Consider the following 18513-nt stretch of genomic DNA (forward strand, 5'->3'; position numbering starts at 1 on the left):
ACTTCATGTTCTTATTGCACCACAGACACTTCAGTAACACTCAATAACATTTACACCACAATGCATGCCTTTCAGAGACCAGAATGATAATTTATAGATGTTTATTCATTCTTTGATTACCAGGGGGCGGACTTTTGTCCCAACTATTTGAAAATCAGCAACCCAAGTGTCGGAATTTAGCAACTGTGCAAAATTAGCTTAGAAAAAAAATGTCAGACAGACAAACTTAAAGCAGATTTATAAATGCTGACCTGCCTATTCTGAGCTGGCTGGAATACCACTGATAACACAGCACTGATACAGTATCACCCCAGACCCACTACAACTTTACACTCAATACAAATACACTCAGGAGTTATGTTCACCGAATGCTCCAACAGCACTCAACATTATAGTACTTAAACTACTACATAGCAACAGATACATGCAGTACTGCAAACGTCAACCTTTCAACCCTCATTTATTTAGATTCCAGTCAAAACAGCCATTAAGTACACACTATTCTTTTTTAGGAGAAAAAGAAAAAATGAAAAACCCCAACACCTCACAAGGGTTAAGGTGCAGTATTAGCTACTACAAGTTTGCCTCTGAGGAAATTTATTTTTATACATTTATTTTGTTTTATTTTCGCTGAAGATGTGTGGTCAGTTAGATATCATGTAATCATACGTCTGCAGAGAATGCATGATCCCTGCACAGGACCTTGCTGTAGTAACTGTTTGTGGTCAATTTGAGAAAAAAACTTGCATATCGATTGGGGGAAAGTAAAATAAGCTTCCAAAACTGGAGTTAGATGATATAGAGAAAACGAGTCCCGCAACCATACAAGACCTGGTAGGTTGCCAAAAATGTCATATAAACAGTGCTTTGATCTTTGAGAGACAGGAGAAAATCAAGCTGCACTCTTTTTTCAGATCTTTCACTGTAAGAAGACAACAACACCATGGGTCTGAAAGGACATGCAGCTGTTAAGAAGTTGTTACTTCTTAGGAAATAGATGAAACAAAGAAAGAACACCAAAACTAAAGATCTGAGATGTGTGGTAAGGTTTTATGGTCTGAGGAGCCTAAATTTGTAATTAGTCCTTGGATTGTGAGAAGCAGAGAATACAACCAACTTCAAAACTGAACTTTGAAGATCCCTGCAGATTTCTTGAAAATAATGGAGGCTCTAATAAGGAAAAAAGTGGACATTAAATAACAAACCATGTGATATTACATTTAGTAGTTAAGGCTTCTGTGAAGTATGTGAAATCTATCGCTGTTGAGCAAAACTTTGTATGTCCTAAATGGTAACTTTTCAGGAGAAGCAAAAAACTTACTTTACTTTTAATGTAAGTCAATGGAACCAGAATTTTTCCAAGACATTTGGAGCTGTTTCTCTTGGTCCATTCATCCCAAAATTTACACATAGTGTAAAGGACAACAGGTGTTTTTATATTAGGTCAAAAAGTGAAAAAAATACAAAAATAGAGATATAAGGTTTTGTTCCGACAGCAGCGATATATTGAAAATGAGCCTCTACTTCATGGCTGTTTTGACTGGGAAAGAATTAAATGAAGGTCTGTCTTTGACTTCTGCAGCACTGTACACACAAACACGACACAGACACACACACTGCTTCTTTAAAAAGCTCCACTGCATTTACGACGCTTGCCTTTCTCCCCTGGTTCCTCTCCCACCAGCATTCTTCCCTGCCTTGTAATTGCCCACATCTAGCTGCAGCCATTAACCACATAATAACAGCCTCCAAACGCTCGGATTCCTCTTCTCAGAGTCAATACGTTGTTTGTCAGTGTGATTTGTGTACCTAAGCTGACCTCACACACAGCTCACTCTGTGAAAGTGTTTAGTCCCATCGTTGAGAGTCTGGAAATGTTCAGTGCCCTGTAGGCGGTGAGTGTGTTTGGGGAGGAGAATGTTGGGGGGTTATGTGGAGCCCTGTGCCACATAAGATGCTACATTATATTACAGGATGGATTTACAAGCATGTCATGCGGAGAAAATTACACCACCTTACGTATGAAGTCGAGCATTTGATTACTCAGTTTCATCACATTACACATGCTTTTGTCAGTCTAATGGTAGACCTCACGAAAATAATCCCATTTATGAAGTGTTATAAAGTGTAAACTGTCAGTAATAAAGGGCTTTGTTTGTGAGAGGATGTACTTTAACACAGAGGTGCTAAAGGGGTTTTTGGAGCGATGCCGTAGAACACACTTTCAGCTGTAAAAAATGATAAAGAGGATCCAAAAAAATCAGAAACTTAGAAAATATAAAGGTCAGTAATATCAAACACCTGCACAGACACACCCCTGGGGGCGTAGGTTTGGGCTTGAGCCCGTGCCCTCACACTCTAAAAGTGTCCTCTTGGTAAACCATCTATATCTTAAAGACAGTATCTGCTGCTATTCAGGATCCATTACTGTGATGCACACTTAAAGGGCAATCCCACCATTTTTTTCAAATTCCTGCTTAATTCGGTTACTGATATGTAAGGCAAGGTCATTCAAAAGAGTTTGATGTGAAGTGGTTCACTGCAGAGAAATGTACCAACTCTGATTTCTTTACAGTGGTGGTAATAGGAACCAGGTGTTGCGATGTCTACAGTGCAAACATAATGATTTTATTTCCTATTTGACACCAGCAGTGGAGATGTGCCTTCTTAGTTTATCTATGTAATTCTGATGAAAATTATGCATAAAAAAATACACAATTTGGGGTCCTATTTTGCCTATGTGCCTGTGCACCATGCACATACTTAAAAAATATGTGGTATGTTATAAGTTTCTCTCAAAACATTCGTACAACAATGTTTCTGGCAGTAGACGATGCATTTATAAGCATTTCATATAACAACTTTTTGCAAGGTGGCTTTGACAGGCATTAAATATTTCAGACATATGGGTTCCTAACACCACTCGTGGGAACAATTCTGATTCTCTAGATTGGCAACATGTCACATCAAATTTCTCTGAATGACTTACATCTTAATTATTGAATTGTGCAGAAATTTTGAAAAATATGGTGTATTTCACCTTTGAGCCAGACTTGCTAGAGCTAGTGTGTTGGCTTGGGTCCAACAAGCTTCATCGCTCATGTACCTCCTTTAGATTACTTGTGCAAGCACCACCACAGCACTGGAAATTCCACTGAATGTCCAGATAAGGTCTCTTTAACTGTGGTTAACCAAGCGTAATTTTGGTGGCAAGGGACACCAATAACATGTTAAACCTAAATGGATCTTGAACAAAGTTTTTCGAAGAAACATGGGCTTTTTAAAGACAGTAATAATTCATGATGGCTCATGTCTAATCGTCTACGCAGAGTAGAAGCCCTGTACTCTGGTGTCTGGGGTTCGGTTCCCAGCGCTGGCAGAAATGCAAAGATTCGGGCTGCTTTATGGAAGACTTACTAACACTACAATTACCTACCACTGAAAAAGATTAGATTGCCATATGCTGCATATTAAATAAAGTCTCATTTATTTATGAGTTACCTTTTTAAACCCCTTCCCCACAAAATATTTGTGCATGGCCTTGACCACCAACATGCATGGGCAAATCTTTGCTTCAAAGTCATATGGGCTCTAGGACCTTCCTCAGAACGCTGCCCAATTTCTAGATACATTTTAAAGAATATTCACATAACATCAATGATCCATACCAATGATGGGTTTTCCTACAAACAAGCCAAAACCTATTTTGGAGCCTTTAAGTTGAGCGTTATGGCAAATGGGTCTTTTAGTTGAGACTTTGAGGAGTACGTTACCTGATCATCATCGCTGTCGGTTCCCTCCAGGCTAAGGGAGCTGGTTCTTTGGACCACACCAGACGACTGCAGAGAGAGAACAGTAAGAGAGGTTATTCCAGCTGCCCATGCCACCTACACTACATGTCAAAAAGCATCCAGACACTATTTTTAAGGTGAGTTTCACTACTTCAAGATGGGCTCATTGATGCACAGCACACACAGCTTGTATACTGTCCATAGAAAAGCACTGCCAATACAGCAGAACAGCCACACATGAGCCTAGGGTCACCATGTCCAATGCAAAGTGCCAGGTAGACTATTCCCATAAGAGCAGAGGCTGTTACTGCAGCAAGCATGTGGCAATTTTTTATTGATACCCTTGGTTTCAGAAGAAACACTGGATGAGCAGGTTCTATAACCTTTTGAACACAAAGGGTCTTTTTTCACTGCAATAAACCCTATTTTGAAGTTTAAAAGATTGTTGCTGTAACAACTTTGAAGGGTGGGAGGTGTGAGGACACTGGGAGCAGGTGTGGAGACGGAGGGCTGCGTTTATTTATACACAACAGCCCACAGACAACATAAGACAACATGCTCACTGGGTTTTTTCAGGTTTTCTTTTCTTTGCTTTCTTAGCTCAGCTCAGCTCTGCTTTCACATCTTCACTGGTCTCCTTCTCTCTGGCCACCGGCTGAGGAAAGAGATGGCTATAAGACATAGGTGAGTATCATCAGCTACTTAGCCCACTGATTCAGCCCGGCCAGCTCTCTGTCCTGCCTGTGACGCTTGGCCACGTCCCGTAAATAGGCGCAATGGCCCTTAAGTTAGAAGGCCAAAGGTGCAATCGCTGCTATTTTGTTCTTCTGCCTCATTCAGTGCACAAAATACTGGGAGGAGATTATTATAATGATGAACTTCACTGACATATGAAGACTTATATATGATTACAAATACATTATTTAACACCAATGTAAAGCCTGTTTTATTTATGGTGCTAACATGGCCACCATTGTTTGTGCTAGAGGAAAGAGAGAGCTTTTTGGACACATTTAAAAATAAACACTTGCCATGTCACATTGTTCTGATATAAAAACATAAATCCAGACTGTTCAGATATAGAAAAACATTTTCTATATATGTTACGACACTCATCAGTGTGTCTTAAAAGCAGATGTTGCCTGAAAAAAGGTTTTAACCATCTTCTTTTTCCAAATTACTGTGACCTGTGGATTACTGTGGATTTTAACCTCAAATTTGATCAGTTAAATTAAACAGGGATTTTACAGTATCGCACAGTTCTGCTTATCACACTGAAAACAAACATGTTTCAAAAGAAAGTCAAAATAAGAAATGATGTCTATATAACGCCTCACAAAATTACTGCTTTTGTTGAAATTATACTTTTCATGAAGAGCATAAATTTACTTTTTCAACTAATTGGCAGATTTACTAAGGGAGGTACTAATTAGCGACAGTCTGGTGGGGACAGCCAATTCAGCAGGGATCTACTAAGACATAGACGCTTAGACCACATATCGTTAGGGAAATATAACCATGTGTTTGGCTCACATACTTTTTATATGAAAGCCAGGTAGGAAGGAAAAAAAGATCCATCTATTTCAGCTTTAATCTGTGGCTCATTAGTTCGAAATACTGTCTTATTTCTTTCAAGACCTTTTGACTTACCAAGTGGAAAAAAGTTATCACTTGTTGAGAAACGAGAAACATCATTTTACTGTCTACCTTTCTGTTCTGAAGTTTTCTTTTTTTGGATGATGTGATGAGCTGATGTGATGACCACACAAGCCACAGCAACAAAGTGAGGAGTAGTTTTAGTAAAGCTGGGATTACAGAGTCAAAGAGTCTCAATATAGGCTTTTAACAATCGTTTAGTCAAAAAGCAGTTTAAAACACCATTTTCCTAAAACTACTTATCTAAAGCTATTTCACACTAAGAATACTGTGAGTTTGCAAATACTGTGAGTGTTTGAAAAACTCTGAGCAAAAACAAAAGTTACCACCAAAAATAAGACAAGATTTTCACAAGCGTTAGATGCACAGTCAGTACTTACTATCAGCCTTGGTAAATGGGTGTAGGTGCTTCATTGTAAAAGACTCCTGTGTGTGTTTAGCACTTTGAAAAGGAAAGTCCCAAAAATACATATGCAATGAAGCAAAGGCACACGTAAACCCTGACCGCCCTGATCTTTTCATGGGCGCTGAAGACCTTTCGTGCTTATTTAGTAAAACAGCCACCTTTTTTTTTTTCTTTTTTAAACACCAAAATGGACTTCGCGACAGTGCAAAATATGTTCAATTTGCCTCTAATTATTACTTTAAATGAACAGTAAAAGTCATTATTTCATGCTAATAAGTCACAACTTGAAACAGAAACAGAGAAGCAAAAACCTTCTTGTTCTCCCTGTTATGAACAGGCTTTCTTTTCAAAAAGCATGTGAGCCAAACAGTGGGTTATCCTCGATCGGTCATAAGCTAATTACAAAGTTGCACCCGTATTAATTTGCATGAGAGTTTTTAGTAAATATCGCGCCAAATTGGCCACCCCTACACAAAATGTCAGCAGAGTGTCAGTAATCAGCGTCTTATTTACTAAATCTGCCTTAAATCTTACTAAATAGTGTATTTCTAAAAACATGCTGTTTTGGATTATTTCCACATTTTTGGAACATGATCTTTGGGGAGTGTCAAATATTTTTTAATGTGAATGAGAGCATCTTTATTCTGACTAACAAATTTTAAGCACTACTTTAACACCTTCACTTGCAGACATATTATTTAATAACTACTGCGAAACTATCACGTAAGTTGTGTAGTTCGAGACCAGGGACCTGAAGTGTGGCCCTCAATAATGGCAGGCCCCTGCAGGCCTCCGGACTGTACAGCATGCCTGGTACTATACGCCTGATTCTTTACTGCTAGAGGCGGAAAAAAGGAGTCTGTGATGTTTTAAGGTATAAATTATTACTGGACTGGGATCCGGCTGTTGGATAGTTGTTCCCTGGTCAGCAACACTAGCCTAAATGTAGCACCAGTACTGTGCTCTTTGATGTGAATTAATGGTGAGCTTTTCTAGTTTGGCTTGCGTGTGAGCTACACAGGGCAGGCAGGGACATGGTGTCCATGACAGCAAGGACATGAATGGAGAGAGCAGACAGGTACAAGGAGCAGGGCCCAAAGCTGAGTGAGGACAAGCACCAGGCTTAATCCAGTTAGACAACTCAGCAGGGAGCTTCCTGTCTCTGCACTCAGGCCCCATGATGTCAGATACTATCACACGCTGCCGGGAGCCTGACACACTCACATGCCTGACCACTGCCGCCGAACGCGCTGATCATGGGGTACTTTCAGTGTGTGCTGCTAAAGATAAAGATAATGATATGACAGAATATATACTTTGTCTCAGCCAATCAAATCCTAGAAACTGCTGTGAGGTACTGGTCAGAACTACAAATCTGCAGCTTTTGTGATGAAGGTGAATTACAAAATACATAAAGTGCATTTTCCACTAATAAGGCCAATGAGGTCAGAATACTAGTTCAGTTTGCACTGGAGACACAGCAGGTAAAAGTGAAAGGAATTAAATTACATGCATGCAAATATCCAGCCATATTAACATATGATATGATAAAACTTTCATCATTTTTTTTAATTACAGCATGTCATAAAGTGCCTCAAACCACATGAAAAGTACTTCAGACGATTCAACAACTGGTTACATTTCATAGTGTCTGTGGTTTAGGCATGCGGATTGCAGGATGCTAATTTTTAGGGTATATTCGTCATTAGCAACATTAGCTTTGCGGCTCCACTGGGGAATTTTCGAATGATCGTGAAAGATTTAAAAATCTTTACATTTACTTTTTTTTTTTCTCTTTGTACATTCTCATATTTAACCCTTTAAATCCCAGGCTTACTACATACCAAGGCTTATTATTCAGCAAGTACAGGGACTGAGCAAACTGACTGAGCTATTCTTAGGTCAAAGAAGTTTGTAATAAATCTTTGGGCCTGCCGACAGGCCCTGACCGTTTAAGGGATTATGAAAAATGTGATTTTTGAACTCCATTCTCCACCAGAGGACAGTGTAGAGTTTTATGGTTTGGTCTCAATTTAGTCCAAAGAAAGCACTAGAGATGGGAAGCTGACTCTAAAAGACTTTCTTCGACTGATGTGGGCATGACTCTTGACCAATAACATGAGTCGAAATGCCTGGAGTCAACTCTTCAAGGTTGTCGACTTCATTTTCAGGCGAACATGCCAGAGCACTATCCTGCTAGCCTAATCAAGTTCTTCTGTCTATTGAATTCCAGCAGTAATCATCAGCTGCTGTAAACGTAAACTTTGGTCAAAAAAGTTCTGATGCTTTAATCTTCATAATAACTTTGTATCTGTGGCTCTGGTGCTGCCTTAATAAATGAAGTGAGTCTAGGAGTCTAGAGTAGGAGATAGAGTCAATCTGGCAGGAGTAGAGAGAACTGGGAGTTGTGCACAGCTAGGAATTTTTGAAGACTACTGCAGCTGGCTACATGAAATGTGCGGTGACGCCAGAATTGAAGGTACAAAGCACAGCTACAGCACATAGAAAGCTTCATAGACATGCATCGATGAACATGAAGCTTTATTTTACACTCTACTTATGAATTTCATGTAATAATTTCAAAATCATTTAGTGAATTCATCAAGTTTAGTATCAGCTAACAAACTCTTCATTAACCTGCTGCTTTTCAGTGAAAAGGTACAATCATACAAACGTCTGAAGTGACTAGACTCCTAACGTTAGATGAGGTTAAAACAGATGACTGGCATTTGTCTGTTTACCAAAGACTTCAGATACTTTTCTTTGTGTAATTCAAGGCACATCATGCACTGGGTTTTTATTTACTTGCATCTGGGTCTGGGTTTAATACAGTACAGCAATATTCAGGTGCTGAGTGACGTCCGCTCGATGCACCCAGTTTGCGGTAGCCTGTAGACTAAAGAGTCCTATACTCCTTTTTTTTTGTTGCGATGTTGGTATTAGAATTTTTTTTTCCAAATAATGCTTTACAAAAATGCCCATCCCTACTTCTGACAGGAAACATGCCTTATGTTTGTGTTAAGAGGAAAAATCAACCTCAACAAAACATTTGTTTAAATACTTTCACAGAGAGCAGCTGTGGCAGCAGGAAGCCTTACCCTCTGAGAGGAAGTGGCCAGAACGGTGTGGAGGGTGGTGTACTCTGGGGGGCTGCAGGGCAGACCATCATCCTCCGACAGAGTGCCGGCATCCTCACCCTTCCTTGTGGAGACTGCTGCCGGCGGAGAGCCCAGCCGGATAGCCTGCTTCAGCTGCAGCTGTGGAGCAAAACATTAACTCTATGAAGACAATCATTCCTCGGACTACTACATTAGTTCAAACCACGGCCCTACAATGAAATATTCAGACCTGTTTTTACAAGAATGATATTATTATCTGTTTGAACCCAAGGCAGTAACTGACAATGTGTATAGATGACACCATCATCACTTATAGGGTACTTTCTATTAGGAGGTGTCAGTCCCAAGTACCATAACTCCTAAATTCCAATACATGCATACATATTTACACACACTATATTATATATATATATATATATATATATATATATAAAACTCAAAATATGCTGTGCGGTGTTTTCATGGTACTACCGAAACCCAGAGTATCTGTTTATAGATGGAGAATGATTTTTAGCCACACCCCTGCATTTTAAAGCAGGAAGGGAGACTTCATCCCTGTCCCTCATGGTCACATGGTGAGCAGTTAGATCCTCATTATTTTGAAGTAAGTGTGTCCCAAAGTCTGAAAGTCAGCGTGCAACATTAAGAATTATCACTACAGAAACACATTTTTTAAATTGAACTATTCTTTTTTCTTTTTTTTAAGAAAAATATAGTGTGTGTGTGTGTGTGTGTGTGTGTGTGTGTGTGTGTGTGTGTGTGTGTGTGTATATATATATATATATATATATATATATATATATATATATATATATATATATATATATAAATAAAACTGTGTTTGTTCATCATGTACTGGGTAGTGTTTCTAAATTATGCTCAAAATTAGCTAAAATACCTACTACAGAACAGTCACTTCTGAAACATTTGGTAAACATTTTTAGTAGTGTCATTGTTTTGGTAGCGACAAAATGGAATGTTCAATCATTTGTTTTAATAAAATAAATATAACTAAACTACAGGGTCATTCAGAGCTAAACGATTTTACTTTAAAGTCCAAGTTTGTTAAAAGTCTGAAGCGTATTTTTAACCCTACATTTTTATTCAATTTGTCAACCCATATACCTATGTGTTTTTCTATTCATTGTAAATGTAAGCTTGCAGATCCTCCGAATATATAACTTTTTTATTAATAACAATTGACTAATCAGAAATAAATGAATGAATAAATGAATGAATGAAAGACAAGGTTTCACTACAGTGGTGGAAGCTTAGAGTTAAAAAGCTTAAGGATCAACATTAACAAACAAACCCAATTCTCAACTATACCAGGCACCACCTTCCCATTTGACCCTTTGAAGTGATTGTAAATTCTAGATTACACATGCTATGCAATAAATATTCTTAGCGGTACAGTCGCTATCACTGTGATATAAATTTCAGACCAAATTCCACCATAAAAACTCCACAGTCACATTTTGCTCATGCCAGCAGACACTCTGGAGACGGAGACATTAGTTTCAGCAGGCTTATAAATCATGATGTAGTCTATACAAAAGAAATAAAAAAATCAATCAGAAAAACTAAAATCCTTTATCCAAAAAGTGACATATTTAATTATACAGATGATAAATCACTCTGACAAATGTCTTCAGATCATTCTTTAGTCTGTTTTGGTCTCTTTGTGATTGGTCACCTTGAATACACTCTGCTCTGTCTGAATTGGGCTACATGCAAGATGTCAAAACCGCACACATCAAGCTTGTGTCTAGAGGCTTATGTACAGGCTTGCTAATTTTGTACCAAGGCCCGATGGAGTGCCAAGTCTAATACTGATTAAAGTGAAGAGGATTGCAGACGAGATACACACCCTGGACACATCTGAGCCCGTTCTGTCAGCTACATGAGAATGACCACTCACAGGACTTGGTTAGGTCATTGATATAACTGTTTATAGGTAAACAAACATAAATCTCAGGTGGAAAATTCTATAAATTATAATGCAGAAAAAGTAAGTATATGCATTTAGAAAGTTCTGCAATACCTGTAGAGATTTTACTTTCCCGTGGATGCTGTCCTGGGAGGCTCCGAGAGCTTCATTAGTCTCAGAAGAGGGCGAATCGGAGGCGAAGACGCTGTCATGCGACAAAGCTTTGTTCCCCATGTTGATCTTGGACCTATGAAATGAAAGACTGTTTAAAGGGTCAAGGGAAATCAAAATTCCCTCACTGTCTTTGAAATAAAAGAGTTTGATACTATAAACATCTATACAGTCTAAATAAACTAAGCAGGAAAAACAACTCATTTTAATTCCAGCATTTATGTATATATATCGCTGTTGTCGGAACAAAACCTCGTATCTCACATTTTTGTCATTTTCGAGTTTTTGACATAATTTGAAAATGTCTCTTGCTCTTTATATTGTGTGTAAATATCATGATGAATGGACCAAAGGAAATGTCTGGTTCCATTTACTTACATTCAAAGTAAAATAGGTTTTTTTCTTCTCCTGTAAAGTTGCAGTATTGGAGATACAAGGTTTTGGTCTGACAACAGTGATATGCTTTTTATAGGCTCTTTAAAGTATTTAGATGTCTGGGGTAGACACTAAGGTATATAAAACATTAAAGGACCTGCATCCCATGTTTTTTTTATATATTTTATCTATTCTGTGAAATCCACTTATGGTGTCAATGTGGGTTTATAATCCACAAATGGTCATAATTCATTTTTTCATGACCTTTTTCAGACTTTTTTTGACTGTTGCAATTAAGCAGGCAAATGTTTTGTTACTGTGCCTTTAACATTGATATATGTAAATGAGCTCTTTTCTGAATGGCTGTCCTGCATTTTACCACTTTTTAAAAGCATTCCAGGCAAAAACATTACTTATAACTTTAATGCAAACGGGCAAGATGCTGTAGGTCAAATAGGCAGATATATGTAAATGTGTAGGTTTGTGACATCATAAAAACAGAAATTAAAACTGTTTTAAAGCTGTTTTAGCAGCTTAGTTTTCATATATGAACTGTTTGGACAGGGAAGTGAACAATATGTTATAACTCTGACAATGTATACATGTGGTTTTCCATTATATTGGCCCTTAAAATTTGTAAAATGAAAGTGTATGGGTTGGAGTGCAGCCTAAATAGCCAAGTATAGTTTGCTTTTGGACAAATATATATTTGTATTTCAAAATATAACCAAATTTAACTATTCTCTATAACGGCATTCTTTCAGAAATGTAAAAAAAGTCTATGAAAAAGTGTAAGTTTGCTTCATAAATGTACTATTTTTTTGTTTGCATAGTCAATGGCTTACATATTGGCCTGGTGTCCTAATACATATTTGGCCTGGTGTCCTCCCCATCCCCCCAGCCCAGAGTGGTTTCCTCGGATTGCAAAGCACTCCACTCTGGCTCTCTCACATAGAAAAACAGTGTGTGTATTATACAGCTGATCATGCCGGCGGGAGAGCGTTGGCTAATTCCCTGCTGTACATCTGAACTCAGCACAAAAATGTGCCTTACATGGAGCTGGAGGCCTCTCGACAGCGGCAGTGCAGTTGAGTCTACTTTACTCTGCTGTGCTGTGGCGCAAAAGCTTCAAGCTCTTGACTAATGCATGCACTGATAACCTATGGAGATGCTGTTTTTGCATGTTTAGCGGTTACTGGTGATGCAGCAGAAAGGTGGCTTAAATGTCTGCATACAATAACTTGAGTAAATACTGCATTCCTCAAATAACAGAACACAGCTCACTGCAGGATTCCTCAGTTTCAGCTATAGACAACCACTGATCTTTGCACTGTTAACTGTCTTTATGTGGTGGGTCAGCAGTTATATCTGAGAAAATATATCTTAGAGGCTTTATCCAACACTGACTTGTATTTTACCTTTTCTTGAAGCCTATTTATGACATTCTTGTGTATTTACACACCAAAATCTAATTCACTTTTACATGAGCATGACCAAACCACTCTATATCCTTAGAACTAAACTGGCTGTTTCCAGATGGATACACACACACACACACACACACACACACACACACACACACACACACACACACATATATATATATATATATATATATATATATATATATATATATATATATATATATATATATATATATATTTTTTTTTCCCTTCAGCACTGCAGTAACTCTGATGTGGTGATGGTGGTGTTAGCGTGTGTTATGCTGGTACGAGTGGATCAGACACAGCAGTGGTGCTGGAGTTTCTAAACACCATGTCCACTCACTGTCCACTCTATTAGACAATCCTACCTTGTCAGTCCACCTTGTAGTCAGACACAATAGCTCATCTGCTACTGCACAGTTTGTGTTGGTCATCCTCTAGTCCTTCATCAGTGGTCACAGGACACTGCCCACAGGACGCTGTTGGCTGGATATTTTTGGTTGGTGGACTATTCTCAGTCCAGCAGTGACACTGAGGTGTTTAAAAACTCCAGCAGCACTGCTTTGTCTGATCCACTCAGACCAGTGCAACACACACTAACACACTACCACCTCATCAGTGTTACTGCAGTGCTGAGAATCCACCGCCCAAATAGCACCTGCTCTGTGAGGGTCCATGGGGGTCCTGACCACTGAAGAACAGGGTAAAAGGGGGCTAACAAAGTATCAGATGGACTACAGTCTGTAACTGTAGAACTACAAAGTGCACTGATACAGTAAGTGGAGCTGATAAAATGGACAATGAGTGTAGAAACAGGGAGGTGGTCATGTTATGCCTGATCAGTGTGCGTGTGTGGATCAAATAAAGAGAAATAAGGCATAAAACCACAGTCTAAATGAGCACATATAAAAGTCCAAGATGTAGAGTTTTACCTCGTCACTGGCCCAGTGAGCTAATGCTAACACATTGCTAGGCACCACATGGAGCAGTAGAATACAACAATGTGGGAACAACTGATTTTAATAATCATCCTCCTACCCAGAGTCACTGTCTTTCTCAGTGTGGACAGGGGTCGGCTCAGGAGTATTAATATCATCACTGGACTGACTGGACTTCAACCCACTCTCCCCCACAGGAGCTGCAGTCTCCTTCCTCTTCTTCTTCGCAAAAAAGTTCTTGAATGTCTGGAATTTGGACTTCTTTTTCCCTGGTGGGTAAAAATGCATGCAGTTTTATTTAAGGCATGTAGACCACAACTCTGCAGGAATTTAAATGAGAACTCAGGATGCAGGATTGATCGGCATATTTGTATCCAATGCTGAAAAGCACATATCACCTGACAAAAGTGTCAACATTGTGTCAATTGTTCAAATAAACAATGAAACATCATACTGGACTCAGCTCCATGTGGTGGTCTGAGACTCAAAGTATTCAAATAAATAAAATCAGTTCTTCTGACACATGACATTAGCAATAGTATAGAAGGTCTTATACCAAAGTAAAGGACAAAAGCAGGCCTTTTTAAAGGGGAATTCCACTGATTTCCCATAACCCCTGCATAATTCACATTAAGACATAAACAAAGTGATTGAGTATGGTGATGTAAAATACTGTAATGTAGAGAAACTTATCAGATTTCAAATCTCTTTGCAGCATCAGTGATGGGAACCAGTTGTTGCTATGTCTACAACGCACATTACTTACATATATTTTATTTACTATCCAAAACCATTTTAGATGTAGTAACACTACAGCAGTGTAAAGTCTGTGGAGCACAATGTTTTTGCACACTATTATAGTAACTTTCAGAGGCATTAAACTCTTCAGGCATCTGGTTCCTATCACCACCACTGCAATCAATTCAGACTTGGAAAGTTTCTCTACAATGGACCATTTCACCTCAAACCACTCTGAATGACTCTGTTTACATCTTAACCATTTAATTATTGCAGAATTTCCCTTTAAACTGAATTTGTACTCAATGTTTTACATTCTCATTATAATAACACTCCCATACAGCAGGTTTAAGAACCCCTATCACTCACAAACCTTGATTTGTTCCCTCCTGGGAACAGAGAATGCTAATCTAACTTCAGTTGCTAATAAAGCCAGAGTTGTTTTGTTTGCTTCAGCAGCTGTAAAACCATCCCAGTGCTTCAGCTAACATTAGCACCCCTGTGGAAATTCAAAGTTCCATGGTTTTACAGCCTTTTACCTTCATTAAAAGAACCCTGTGGAGGTTTAAAATGTAAGTGCTGCAATAGACTCCTGAGAACTGGCCAGTGCTATACTTCTTGTGATAAAGTGAGCTGGCTGACCGGTTGTGTTGTAAGTCTCTTAGCACTGGCAGTTCTTGATTCCATGTTATAGTTATTTGGTTTGCGATGGTTTTCTTTCAGGTTGTTCTATTCCTAACCAAAGTCCTTCTGGTGGGAGCATTAAAACGGCATGAGAGCTAGAACTTTCTTCTAACTTTGTTTCTAACAGATCAAAGTTTAATTTTCTCATTAGGTTCAATGAAAAAGTCAGAGACCACCCTTTCAGTTCTTTCATTTCCAGCTAAAATGGCCATTAAAGCTGCCCTATGTATTTTAATTGAAAGAAGCAGCCATACTGAGTCAGGAGAGAATTAAACATGTCAAAATATGGTGTGACCTGTACAGCTTGATATAAAAGTTTATAAGTCAGAAGTGTCAGGTTGGATTTTGAGTTATTGTGGTCCATGTTATATATGTCTTTATGTTTTAATGTCACATCTACAGACTCAAAAAGAAGGTCCGGCTCGATGTTTGTGTCTCAAATGCAAAATAACATTACACTGATGCAGATATGATGACAAAAGAAATCCACTCACTTCAGAAAACATGCATTTTATCTAGTTTTGACTGAGTTCTCTATGAAAACGCTTTCAAAGCACTCACAACTGTCAGATTCATCCACTTGGGGAAGGGGTCTGAAGCCATGTTACACAACATTCTTCTGCACATTGCTTGCAATTACACATTTCCACCAAAGAGGTCACCAAATCCCCAAAACCTACAAAGTGCAGCTTTAAGTAAAACATAATAAATTTTCAGTGTCATTAAAAAAGCATTGAGCATACATTTATCACATAATTACAACTAATAACAGCCAATTATGACAGTAAATAGCTATTTTTTACATTTCCGCATTTTAAAACAAGCTCACACTATTAGACTTATATGAAATACAGTATAATGTTCATAAAACAATTAGTCAGACAAACACTAACACTGGAATAAATACAAAAAGCATTCAAGTAACAAATAGTGATTTCACATGTGTCAGTGTTTCTAACCATTTCCAAACCTCTAAGCCCAGAATTGTTTGTGTTTGTCATCTAATACCAGGTTTCTTTCATCAGTCATTCTATGTCTTAAACCTAATTGTTTATTTGCATTTATTCTAATGTTATACCGTGTTTTTTTTAAGGAAAACACCAAGATAAATAGTTTTAAATTGTGTTCTTGGGTCCATTACATTGCAAAAAACAGTATTTTGTCAAGTTAAATCATCTTAAATATAGTGGATATACCCAGCATTTCTTCTGTGAAGCTTATTTTAAGATTATTTAACGTATTTCCAGACATTTTTCTTTGTCTTAAGTAAATTTAGTAAGTAAAAATCTCACTATATTGGCAGATACTTGACAAGACACTATTTTTGCAGTGTACACAGTATTTGTTGTACATTGTATTGCATATTATATAATTACTGTGAAATTCACACTGGTAGTCAAATATAATATCTCTAATACTGCACTAACAACAATAATAACATCTAGACTGTGCAGTCCTTCTATCTGTCCATCTATCTGGAAGTGATTCTTGCTTCAACTGCTTCCTCATTTCTACATGATATAGCATGTCCGTTATTTAGCCGGTCATTTGCATCATTATCCGAAAACAATGTGCTACTAATAATAAAAGGTTCTGAAAGGGCAAATCTAATGCAAAAGGTCAGTCCCATTCTACTGAAATAGAGCCAGAAGCAGCTGAGAAAGCACTGCCCAGTGCACAATCATGGGATGAAGACCTTTACCAGCTGGGCAAGCCTTTCATTTACTGAACACTTGGGCACGCAGCCTAGGGTTTGCCGTGTGGCGGTCAGGGCAATACTTAGATGCTAGACATCTCACTGTGACTCTAAACTACAGAGCACATCCAATTACACACCTGGACTACAACTTAATTGCAGTTTACAATTCAGAACAGCCACTTATGTTTCAGAGCCCTTCAGAGTGGCTCTTTAAGAATTAATAGAATTGCAGGGCCAAAAACCTGAAGACAACCTGATCTCGAGTTGTCATTAGGTTATGAGTATGACGGAATCTATAAAAGGCAATTAATCCCACTGTTGATTATCTTAGTAATCAAGTCCCCTATTTACTATGGATGTAAAAAAAAAAATCATATCTCAGCATATTATTGTATCGTATTGCATTGTACCACGAGTGGCATGTTAGCTTGGGGCTCACATATTAGCTTGTGGCTGGAACATTAAATTTGGACACTATAAATGCAGTGAAACAGTACGTAAAAATTCTAAATTTAATTTTATATGATGCAGCGGCATTTCAATATGATACTTTTTTTGATTTAGTGAAAATAAGGAGTGCCTTGTGTTCATATCTGAATGTTTTTTACTGTGCACATATTTTCAGTTACAGGTTGTTAAAATGTTGAAAATTCTTTTACAGAGCGACTACACATACTGGTGTGGCTCCAAAAAAACAAAACAAAACCAAAACTTTTCTAACAACTGCTATGCCATTCCCTAATAAAATAAACCCCAAAAATCACAACCACTAGATTTCACGACTGCTTTTTAACATGTCCAGTTATGTGAGAAGGGGTGCATGTGTAACATAAACCCCTCCTCCTCTCTGCACACTTTACTCTGATAGGATGCTTCTAGATGCCTAGTACTAATTGTTGTCAGTCAGTTCCATGATAGATGATCAATAAGAGACATGGAGGAGACCAAGAGTTGTGTTAGTGTTTCAGTAAATACTTCAACTTGGCTTTAGTACAGTACACTTCACTTTACTTAGAGCAGACAAATACAACTTATGAGCTCTTATAATTTGTTATGAACAGTATTTGTAAGGCATTATGTTAATAATTCATAATGCATAATAAGCATGGCTATAATGTTTAATGTAATTTAATAAATATTTATAACCATGGTTATGATGCCTTATGAATGCATAATATGTTATGAATGTTTATACCTGCTTACAAACGTGACACTCGTAGAAAGTGTTACCAAAATTTTCCCTGGGATTCTAATCTTAGAGATTGCACCATTCCGATACACAGTGTCAGTATTAAGCCAAACCGAGGAAAGAAAGAATTCATCTACTCTGATTCTGTAACTAATCTAATCTGAAATATCAAATACTTGCTTGTAACATAAAGCAGTGTGAGAATTTCCATCTTTGGTTGAGACGTCAGTATTTATCTAATGGGGCTCTTCTTGTTTTGCTATCCTGTCCCTCTTTCTCTCTCTTTGTCTCTGCCTCTTTCTCTTGTCTTAGGGAGAATCACATGTCGCAGTCGTGTTGGCAGAGTGCGCAGACTCCAGCTGCGGTCTGTCT

At 38.1% G+C, this 18513-nt stretch overlaps 1 protein-coding gene across 9 annotated transcripts in view; it reads right to left on the reverse strand.

The window, feature by feature from the left end:
* zgc:66433 (uncharacterized protein LOC321250 homolog) overlaps positions 1-18513 on the reverse strand; it is a 61637-nt gene that overhangs the window by 14379 nt on the left and 28745 nt on the right. For all 9 annotated transcript variants that reach the window (XM_017692140.2, XM_017692141.2, XM_017692139.2 and 6 more), the window contains 4 exons: positions 13932-14100; positions 11017-11149; positions 8952-9110; positions 3774-3839 (listed from right to left, as the gene is read on the reverse strand). In XM_017692140.2, the coding sequence (XP_017547629.1) occupies positions 3774-3839; positions 8952-9110; positions 11017-11149; positions 13932-14100 (527 nt within the window). The remainder of the gene's footprint in view (positions 1-3773; positions 3840-8951; positions 9111-11016; positions 11150-13931; positions 14101-18513) is intronic.

The sequence above is a fragment of the Pygocentrus nattereri genome, chromosome 8 (assembly GCF_015220715.1).
Source record: "Pygocentrus nattereri isolate fPygNat1 chromosome 8, fPygNat1.pri, whole genome shotgun sequence".
Classification (NCBI taxonomy): domain Eukaryota; kingdom Metazoa; phylum Chordata; class Actinopteri; order Characiformes; family Serrasalmidae; genus Pygocentrus; species Pygocentrus nattereri.